Source organism: Aulonocara sp. 'chitande type north' Nkhata Bay, linkage group LG10 (genome assembly GCF_057382095.1).
Source record: "Aulonocara sp. 'chitande type north' Nkhata Bay isolate Kocher_YH1m ecotype deep benthic linkage group LG10, A_spYH_male_GT1.1, whole genome shotgun sequence".
Lineage (NCBI taxonomy): Eukaryota > Metazoa > Chordata > Actinopteri > Cichliformes > Cichlidae > Aulonocara > Aulonocara sp. 'chitande type north' Nkhata Bay.
The window spans coordinates 21,229,343-21,239,760 of NC_141353.1; the positions used below are offsets into that span (position 1 = coordinate 21,229,343).

The 10,418-nt window shown below is 44.4% G+C and overlaps 1 protein-coding gene across 3 annotated transcripts in view; it reads right to left on the bottom strand.

The window, feature by feature from the left end:
- The window catches only part of mntb (MAX network transcriptional repressor b), a 22,331-nt gene extending 12,168 nt beyond the window's left edge, over positions 1-10,163 (bottom strand). The window contains exons 1-5 of one of the 3 annotated variants that reach the window (XM_086309021.1): positions 10,074-10,163; positions 9,646-9,787; positions 2,730-3,300; positions 2,595-2,636; positions 2,185-2,296 (exon numbers count right to left, since the gene is read on the bottom strand). In XM_086309021.1, the coding sequence (XP_086165147.1) occupies positions 2,185-2,296; positions 2,595-2,636; positions 2,730-3,097 (522 nt within the window). In that variant the 5' untranslated portion in view covers positions 3,098-3,300; positions 9,646-9,787; positions 10,074-10,163. Of the gene's footprint in view, positions 1-2,184; positions 2,297-2,594; positions 2,637-2,729; positions 3,301-7,250; positions 7,601-9,645; positions 9,788-10,073 lie in introns of those variants that run through there. The other 2 variants (XM_086309023.1, XM_086309024.1) reach the window with 2 other exon arrangements.
- Between the last annotated feature and the right edge of the window lie 255 nt (positions 10,164-10,418).

The following is a 10,418-nucleotide window of genomic DNA, read 5'->3' on the forward strand; positions in this document are numbered from 1 at the left end:
CCTGAGCCCAAGAACGCCATCTGTCAGAGAAAGTGCCAGGTGTTAACACTAGGGCTGCCACGATTAGTCGACTAGTCACGGTTACGTCGACTATCAAAATCGACGACGACTGATTTAATAGTCGACGCGTCATTTGAAGCTTTGTAAGATCACAAAAGACGCAGGAATAAGTAGTAGGATTTAAGAGTGTAATAACAGACTGAAACAGAAGATGGCAGCACTGCATGTACAAGGATGCCAGCTGCCGTTAAACCCCGAAGAAGAAGAAGCAGCTCTGTCCCAGAATTCATAGCGCGGCCCAGCTCAGTTTCCAACAATGGCGGCAGCTAGTTAAACGTTTAACATATTTTCAGGCGAGAATGTAGCTGTGTAAACTTCAAATATCTGCTCAGTTTATCAAGACACCACATACTTTCAAAAGCGCTCCGACGTTTTCTGAGACGTCGGAGCGTCTCAGAAAACGGCCCCGGCTAGCTCGATAGCTAGCCGGGGACATGGCTCACTAGAGCCCGTGAGAACACCGGACTCCCGGCGTCACCGCCGGCTTTCGCTACTCAGGTTAAACATGTTATATAAGTCACTTAGATAACTTAAAAATGTTATTGTTTGGCTTTTTTTTTTTTGTATTTTTTTTGTTCCTGAGTAAATCGGTTTGGCTGAGATTAAAGTTATAGATTTTACACAGCTGAATAAACGTCAAGCAGACAGCTGGTTATCAGAAGTGTGAGATGCTGGAGAATATACTCCGGTGTCCTGTTATATTTTAGATAGCAAGGAGTTTATTAAACTTCACCGAAACAATCTGCAAATTTCATTACAATTTAATAAACTATCATCTTGTCTTTATTTTTAGTTAGCACATACCTTAAACACTTAAAGCTGTAAGCTAATGATAGTTATATAAGAGCAGATGCTGCTGGTGCAATAAGCTGTAGTTTTACGTTCAATGGATGATGATCTGATTAGTCGACTAATCGCAAAAATAATCAGTGTCTAGTTGACTATCAAAATAATCGTTTGTGGCAGCCCTAGTTAACACTGTGCCAAACCAGGCTAAAAAAAGACTTGTAGCTCTTTTCCATTAGTACCTACTTGGGTCAGCTTGGCACAGCTCGACTCGGTTTTTAGGCTTGTGTCCTTTAGCTGGTACCAGGTATTTTTTAGTCCCTACTCGGTTGAGGATCCAAGCAATCTGAGGTAATCCGAAAATATGACATTAACAGACTGCACGTCACTGACTGGCTAGACAGTGGCATCACTCGATGAGTGACAAGAGCGTCTCCTTCACAAAAAGGAGATGCTCAAAACCCCCATTTTTTTAAAACCTCGGAGCGACAGAAATGGCTACAGAAAAAAACAACACCATGGCCACTGGGTTTGACAAAAAGCCACATACTGAGCAGCAGTTATATCATCGCCTCGACGTCCTCCTTTGTTGTGGCGTTCCTGTGGCATACAAATGACATCACGGGACTTTCGGCCATGTTGCTATAACGACCCCACGCACATTAGGTGGTACTCAGTTGTAATGGAAACCGATTGAAACAGAGTCGAGTCGAGTCAAGCTGTGTTGAGGCAAGCTGAGAAGGTACTAGTGGCTAATGGAGGAAAGCATGTTTCTGAGAGAAACTTGGCCTACAGTAGAAGAGTGCTTGAGCTGAACCAAAGTGTCTGCAAAGGTGATTGAGGCAAGAAATATGTTAATAAAGTTGTAACACTGTTACATAAAAAACTGCAGGCATCAATCGAGGTCCAGTTGCCACAAATGAGCTTTAGATGAAGTCCCTTCATCTAACAAGACAATCTAAAGGAGACATCCATGGATAAAGGTGTGCCTTGAACTTTTAGTTTCCCCTCTGATGTGACTTGGAACAAAAACTTTGAAAACCACCAATTTAGTTCAGCCCGTTTCTTTTCTATCCCTACATGACTACAGGGCAGTGTTGGAACAACTGGTTACCACTGTATAGACCAAGGTCTTGGAAACAAAGAAGCCTCCAAGTATTACATTATACTGACTGATTCACAAGCATGTAGCAGACACTGTATCACCGTCACAAGAGACTAACCACACCAATAACACTGGACCTATGACCTATGAGGTCCCCAGAGCTCAACCAGTTAATTGAAGTCCTGACAAAGTAACATGAAGAGCTTGCTGGGGAAAGCTGAAACTGTCCTTACCTGTATGTAACGCAAAGCGCTGCGGAGAACACTGAGGTTGGACGTTTTCTTCTCATCAATGTTCGGAACATTTTTCTTCAGTGTCTCAAAACACTCCTTCAGGTGCGCTCGCCTGAAGAGGCAGAAATGTAAGAGTCGAACTTCATATGGTAGTCTTTGCTCAACTGTGAATATTCACCATTTTTAAGACGGTCGATTCTTTGCGTGGGATTTTTACCAACAAATTTCAAACCTCCAATTTTGCATTTTTGATGAAGGATTTCATGGATTTATATTAGTTCAGGAACTGCCGTGACCTTTGCCCTCGTTAAATGCTTTCATGAAAAACACCCAGAAAATGTGTGTATGTGGAAGGCAAGTTTTCCTCAATTTCTTTCAACATGAGAGGGGTTACCATCATTTTGACTAACCTGTTCTTCTCCAGTTTATTGTGCACCTCTCTGGTCCCCGCCCTGGAAAGGCAAAATAAATAATCAACCATAAGCCGATCACTCTTTATACCTTATTTAACACACACACACAGACAGACACACAAACAAACTCACCCTCCTGGTCTCCTCTTCCCTTCCATTCCCTTCATTTCCTCCATGGTCATCCCGTTAGGCTGTGGCTGAGGTGTGAGTGGGGCCTGATGAGGAACCAGTGCGTGTTGGGAGCCATTAGTGCTGATGGGGGCCGGGTACTTGATCTGAACCTGAAGCTGTGATGCTCCAGGCTTTACATCTATCAGCTGCTCACTGGGTTCCACTTTGATCTGAGGGGAGCACAACAGTTGACGAGTCGCTGGCTGAGGTGGAGGGGAGGAAGAGTTCTTGACTGGCGGGGAGCTGTTGAGCGTCGCTGCTGCAGCAGCAATTGGCGTTTTGAGCGGAAGGGGCGGGACTGAAGTTGTCGCGGTGACAACCGGCACCATTGGGATGACTGCAATGGGGAGTTGACGAGTAGGTAGAGACGGGGGCGGTGGGACAGGAAGGTGATGCGGCTGTTGACGGTGAGTTTCATCACCCCAGGTGACATGATTGGCTCCTACTGGCTGAGATGGTGAAGCCACAAGTTCCACATGCTTTGACTCCGCCTCCCTTCTGATGAGCTCCTTGTCTTCAAGTTGCTCTTCTTCTAAAGGAGGAAAAGAAGTAAGTTAAAGTTAAATAAGGATTAACATCAAACAAGTAAGAAGAACAAGGATGGATGACTATCACTATTGGCTGATAACAGTCTTGTTGACTGTCGTCTACAATTACTGATGTCAGCAACTGAAATGCATCTGTTCTCTGTTCAAAGACAGTGTGATAAAGAGCTGAAAAGACCTTTAGTTACTTGATATAATAAAGATTCTCTGGCACAAAAGAAGAGCAAATAACTATAAAAATAAAACAATCAAACAGAATAAAATGCAGCCATCAGTGCCGACTATGAGCCAAGCTTTTATAACATCAGCCCAGGATTTCAGAATCAGCGTGACAACAGTAGTATGCAAGGAGACAAGCAGGAATGTGATGTATATGATAATCTGGCAAGACTGGCCTTTCAGTAGTTAAAACTAGTTTTCACACAGTATTTCTGCACCTTTTACTCATTAACAGGCTGCGTCATTGTCCAAACGTAGCACACAACACAAAATAGTCCACATCAGATTGGTTCTCAATACTGGAAATACTTTGTTTGGTTTAGGCGAGGGTGCTGTCTGAATAGAGCATGCAGGAGGCAGGACACACTACGCCCACTCACTCACTGTGGATTGCAACACAATCAGACGTCACACTGACTGTGTAGCAAGGATCTGGCAGGACAAAATCTGTTTAATGTTCACCTATGTCAGACATTTATCATATCTGAAATGCGCTAGGACACCACATCTGCAGTGGTCTCCTAGCGCATAATGCACCTCTGTGGGGTGGGAGGGGTATGCTCCTTATCACTACTGGTTCACATACAATTAAGATGTTGAGTCTGGGGTGTCGGACAGAAAAGGAGGTATTGCATTTTCCTCTCATTTCTGGCCATTTGAAAAAAGAAATGTATTGAATGCCTGAGTAAATTAACCCCCTGCTACATTTTTATCACAGCCCTGGTGAGTTTCCTTTGATGAAAAGCCAATTTTATTCCCAAAATCTGGAAAAAAGTGATCTGTGCTAAATGCAGAAAGCACTCTTCATAAATTCTGATTTCATTAATCACTTGTAATTTATCAACCAACATATGACCTATGTTCCCTACAGGTCCTCTTAGCAGCTTCACTGCTACGCTACCGAATCTGTCATGATGGATTTCACTTTGTCTGTATCATGCACACCAACACTTCCTGCACACAAACACGTACAAAGAATGATGTCATCAGAGAATGAGACAGTGAGGAGGGGCAAATAACCACATTAACTGTCTCTGAATCTGTTGCCTCACTGGAGAGAACACCCCTCAGTCTGCCCTGTGATTGGACCGGTCCAGCACTGAGAGAGCCTCTCGCCCTGGGCTGCGTCAGGGCGTCTGACCAAGAGTTGAGGACTGTTGTGAAGGAGCCATTCGGCTGGGATAACTAGAGCTGGCAGCATGACAACATACAAATGAAGCACTGTTGTGCTGCAAACAAAGGCAAAGACATCATTATGCAGAGGCAAAGAAACACACACACATACACACAGTGAGTGATGATATGAGTGAGTAGTTACTGCACACTGTAGCAGGCAGACTAGAAAGTAATGTGGAAAGCCCTCAGTCACCATGGAAACAGCAGCATTAGAAGATCCCAGGGATTCCTCAAACCTGCACAACGCCAACACACATCCCAGCCACCTCCAACAAAACAGATACAGCACATGCCAAGATGCCTAGCTGTGCGTTAAGTAACACTTTCGTTTCCTCTCTGCGTGAGAATAAAAACTCCCGATGACGCAACCCGGGCAAAACGCCTGCGTAGTCAATGATACGATCACGACCACAGACATATTTCTAATCACTTCTGGAAGAATATATTCCTTTGAACAATAGGATTTGATAACAACAATGTTGAGAGAGCTCCCACAGAGTTATAATCAAGTTATCTATATACTGAGAAATCATCCTCCGACTCCTTCTGAACAGCACAGGCTGTCCTTCCTTTGATGCAAAAATCACTAAATCAACTGTTGATTAGTCAATGTTAAAAAATTAAACTCTAACAAATTTGTAATATTTTGAACGTAAAAATATTAAAGCATATTGCATAGTGGTGTCACATGTGAACACAGAAAAATTTGTATTTAAATGTTTGTTTATTTGCATCTTTAGTCACTTTACTCATTATATATATTAATAGCTCATTTATTTTGTGCATCTTATTGAGCTTTATTTCAGCTAATTTGTTAGAATTCTGGATAAAATAACAGGGATCTCCTAACTTATGGATTTAATAAAGTACCTACTACATATCGCTTTTAATCCAGTGTAAGCTTATTTAGGCTCCAGCCCCTCAACATATCACATAGAAATGAACATGCATAGTCGCAGTTTGAACATTTTCAAGTTTTTAGACAGCTTCTGAAACAAAAAAGCCAAATTTTGCATTAAAAAATTACATATCAATAATATAATAATTAAAACTAAAAACTAAAGTAACAAAATGTTTTTCAGTACAGTATACTCTATATAACATAGAGATGGTGTTTATCATCATGATTGCTTTCACATAGCTGCTATGTGATGACAAAGACTGAAAGTGAAAGAGAGGCTTTTTTTCTAAGTTCACATTGTAAAATCACACTGTAACTCGGAAAATGGAAATCCCTCTGTTACAGGCATAATAATACTAATGCAAAACAGTTTAAAAAGCACTTAATTACATTATTCGTTGTTATTGTTATTATTATATTAATAATAACAACAGTATTATTATTATGTAAATTATTATAATTTACGTCGCACGCAAACGTAAATTACATAACTTCTGCATTGAGGCTGGGCCGAGGAGAAGGGCGGTGAGCTGCCCTACTTACCCCCTTTTTCTCTCTCTTTGACCCGCCACTGTCAGCAGACTGAATGGGAAGGGCGGGGACGAGGAGGGTGTGTGTGCATGCGCGTAAGTTTGTATATTGGGGGGGGGGGATAGGAGGGGGTGTGCACGTGGTAGCTGTGGGCGGGCCCTAGCACGCGGTAGGGTGAAGCACGCCGAGAGGGGGAAGGGGAGCGGGGGGCTGGTTTGCCTGACACGTCATCTGACGGGAGAAACACAAAAAGGCAGCCTCCCCCACCCTCTACACCCCCAACCCCCTTCATCCAGTTCAGTGAGTGATCTTTACGTCGATTGACAACTAATCGGAGGTGCACGAGCCAATATGCATAAGTTCGAGCACTGATATACAAATGAGGGCCGGGGTTAGCGCGCGAGGGCCCGCCCAAGTGAGTGTCATAAGATAGCTGAGCAATGTCAGGGTATTATGTAAAGAGCAGCCTCAGCTCGCCACCGCCCTGCCGGCGCTCGACGGACAAAAACTGGGGCAAACTGATCCAGGGGAAATTTTTCATTGGAAAAATATGAAAAAATAAAATTATAATAAACCGTTTCACTGCCGATTTTACAGATTTCCAAAAGCGCACGGGGGTATTACACAGTTACAGCGCGTGTATGAGCTGAACACACACATTAAGGACTTATATGACAATCACACAATTTATAAATGGACCATGGTTAGTCACACAAAGTCTCCTGTTCCTGCCTCTCACCCACACACACGCGCTCGCGTACGGTGAGTCACTGGAGTGGTGAAACTATGACTGACACACACACTCCCGAGAGCGCGCAAAGTTGTTCGAAAAAACAACTTTAGTCGTTTCCGCATTAATGCGGGGGAGGCTGTGCAATAAGTAAGCACCTGGGGTTTGGTGGTAGTTTTCTGTGAATCCTTCTTATTTATTTTATTTTTATGTTTTTGACAGGAACCCAAACAAACGCCTCATAGGCGGATCGATTACAAATGCAACCCGCTGGTAGTAACGGGTGTCGGTTCCTCAAAAGGGAGTATGGTATTAAACACACACACTGTACACTGCCCTGCACGTTGAGCACGAACCCCCTGGTCTGCTGTTCAACTCACCACGTGTGGTCTGTTGTTGCTGCTGGGCTTGCCATTCCAGATACCTGGCCGCCTCCAGAAGCGTATCGATGCTCATTGCGCGTAAAACCTCACGGCAGGAGACCCGGTAGCCCGGGACGGAAGGAGGAAAAAGACCGAGGGAGGGGGGAGGGAGGTAAGTAGCGTCCCAGTAGTAAGCGTCGTATGCACGGTTCACACCAGCCCTCCCAAACCTTTCGTCCCTTGGGTTTCTCCTGAAAGCACACGGGCGATTTTTAATCCGGCCGAACGGAAAGTAGATCCTCGCATACGTAAAAAAATAGGATGGCAACAAGATGGCGATGCGAGCACGGGAATACACACAACAAGGCGAGTCGTGTTCTCGTTAGGACCCGCCCCTCCCGGATTACTGCCCCGCCCTGTTACTATGGCCACCCACAAAATCCGGCGACCGAAGCACTCCCCATTCCTCCGCTCTCTAATTTACCAGCTTGTTAGCACCTTCCATTGTTCATTTATTAACATTCCTAATGGCATGAAGTTGAATTACAAGCTCCGCGAACAAAGGGTCTCCTCGTGTAGTGGCGTTATCCCCGCGGGATTCGAGAAAGGAAACCCCCGTAGCCGTAAACGTCCCTCCATGTTTTTCTTTCCGCCGCTGGCCCGCAGCGCATGAAGCCCGATCAGGCGCCAGCCAGCCAATCAGCACTCAGAACAACAAGGCATGGTGCTGGTCCACATGGGCACCCGCCCGGCCCGAGCGCAGCTCATTTGCATGGCGAGAGCGTGACTGGCCACCCTTTCGTCTCCGGTTCAGAGCTGTCAGTCAAATCACCAGGGGGCGGGACTTATCCGAGGAGAAGCAGCTGACCACAATGTACTGTGATGTACAAAATGTTACTTAATTATTTTTTTTTTTTTTAAACATACAAGTAGTTGCAATTATTTTCCCATAAAACCTATTTTACAGTAAATTATATTTCCTTTCTGCCATTTACCTCACTTTTTTTTAAAGTCTCATCCACGCTGTTTCTGTGCCACACACTGGAATAAAGAAAGGGGATGTTCCCTCTCTGTAGCTACATGCTCCTGCCCTTTGGTATAATAGATTTATGGCCATGTCTTTTGTTCTATAATGTATCCTTTAAGGTTCATGCAGTGTGTTTCTCTCAGGGGACCGATTAATAGAGTTATAGTGCTTGAAATATATTACAGTTACAGCGATATTTATGAATGTATGCTGTGTATGGATGCACATATGTAGAGTATGTGGCTGCATGGTAACAATCATTGATTGGACACTGCTCAGTCATATATATTCTCCACCGCACCGAGGTCTGAGAGTGTCAGCCAATCTGAAGAGCAGCTCAGAAATACATTTAGAGCTCCCATTGCCACGCAATGTGCCCTTCCTGTACATACAAACCTACTGACACCATTACGATCCACACGGTTAAGAGTCAGGTTTGTGTGGGAAAACCACAATAACAACTAGCCAGCGTAAAGTGACTGTGTGTGTGTGTGTGTGTGTGTGTGTGTGTGTGTGTGCGCGCGCGCGCGCGCGCGCGCGATGGGAGTCATTTAGCAACAGGCTGAGACACTATGACAGCATGCATGGACGGGAGAAAATGAATCAGGCAGAAAAAAAGGAGGGGGCTGGGGGCGAGAGTGAGACAAGAGGCCTCAGCACATGAGCTGCATGGTGAAAAAAACTATAGGAGTGTTTGCATATAGAGGGGTGGGAGGAAAGGAGGAGGAAGAAGAGGAGGGGTGACTTGAAGCGATGGTGGGGAAGGCGGGAGGGATGCGAGGAAGGCACAGGCTGACCCAGTTAGAAGTGTTGCATCATTCCTGGATCTACAGACTGGAGACCAAAAGGAAGCAACATAGGGGAAGAAAAATTACTCATATGATAGAAATTTAAACTTCTATCTGGCAAGCATCTTAGAAAATTACATTATGTCGTCAGTTAATGCTGATCACCTGAAGCGTTAAGTTTAATCTGAAACTTTATTTATAGCTTTTTGTTGTTGTTGTCGTTGTGAAGACAAAAACAACCTTTAAAAGTTATTCTATTTCCGTTTTCCATTACATTTATGTGTCCCCTGCTTACTTGCTGCTGCAAAGTGCTGGGAGGCAGCAGTTTTCGCCTCCTCATGTATGCTACCACCAGAGGGCGCCACATCCTGTAACATATCCATTTCTGAAGCTTTCCCGAACGCTCTCACCGGGCATTGCAGGGATTATAACACCGGTCACGTAAACTAAAAGGGGATTCATCTAAGCTACACTGAGCTGACACAGAAACTTATAAATTACACGAGTGCGGAGATCTTCAAATGCAGACAAATGCAGTTTACTTCTCCGTGGTTGAATCAATACTGCAGCATCTGACGTGTCTGTGTTGTACACTGACCTTGAAACCTCTCCGCACTTTCTTATCATGCCAGCTTATTTAAATCGATGCTGGCTCACAGCTCCCTGCAGCTCACTGTCTCTCTCTGTGCCATGAATCCATATCAACAGTCTCGTTACAGAACTATGTAGAAATGGGTGACCTAGAAGCAATATAAATGAGAAAGTGAGCCTTCTCCCCCGTCTCCCTTCTTCTAACCATCTCATGAAGTATTCAGCTTGCACGAGGGAGAAAGCGGGCAAAAGCCATATATGAGAGAGAGGTGGTGGGGCGGATGTAGGCCAGTGTTTCTACTCCAGTGCCTCTTTTGAGAAACGCCAGTTTCAGACTGAGACAGATTTCATTATTCTTTCATTAAATCCCACGAAGACACAATCACTGCACGAACTCGTGCAGTGATCAATCCCCATTTTGGCATTTGCACCTACCCTTTGCAGTCCTCTATAGCTAGCAGTATTTGAGTACCCTCACAGGTCTGCAGGACAGAGCAAGGTGTGGTGGTTTGCTCTTGCCATCCAGGCAACTGTTGCTAGGATACCAGGAGGCGCAGAGGAAGAGTAATTGCTGTGTGGGTGAGTGAGCAGGTGTGTGTGAGAGAGCACAGAAGTAGGCTGAGGTGCCATACATAATTGATTTTAAAAAAAGGCCCTGAACTCTTCAGTGTAAAGAACTGGACTTTAAACTACTTTACACACACACACAGCACCCAAACATCTCGTTTTTAAATCACATTTTGTGTCTCTCATCTTATCTTTCATTAAAGAAAATACTCG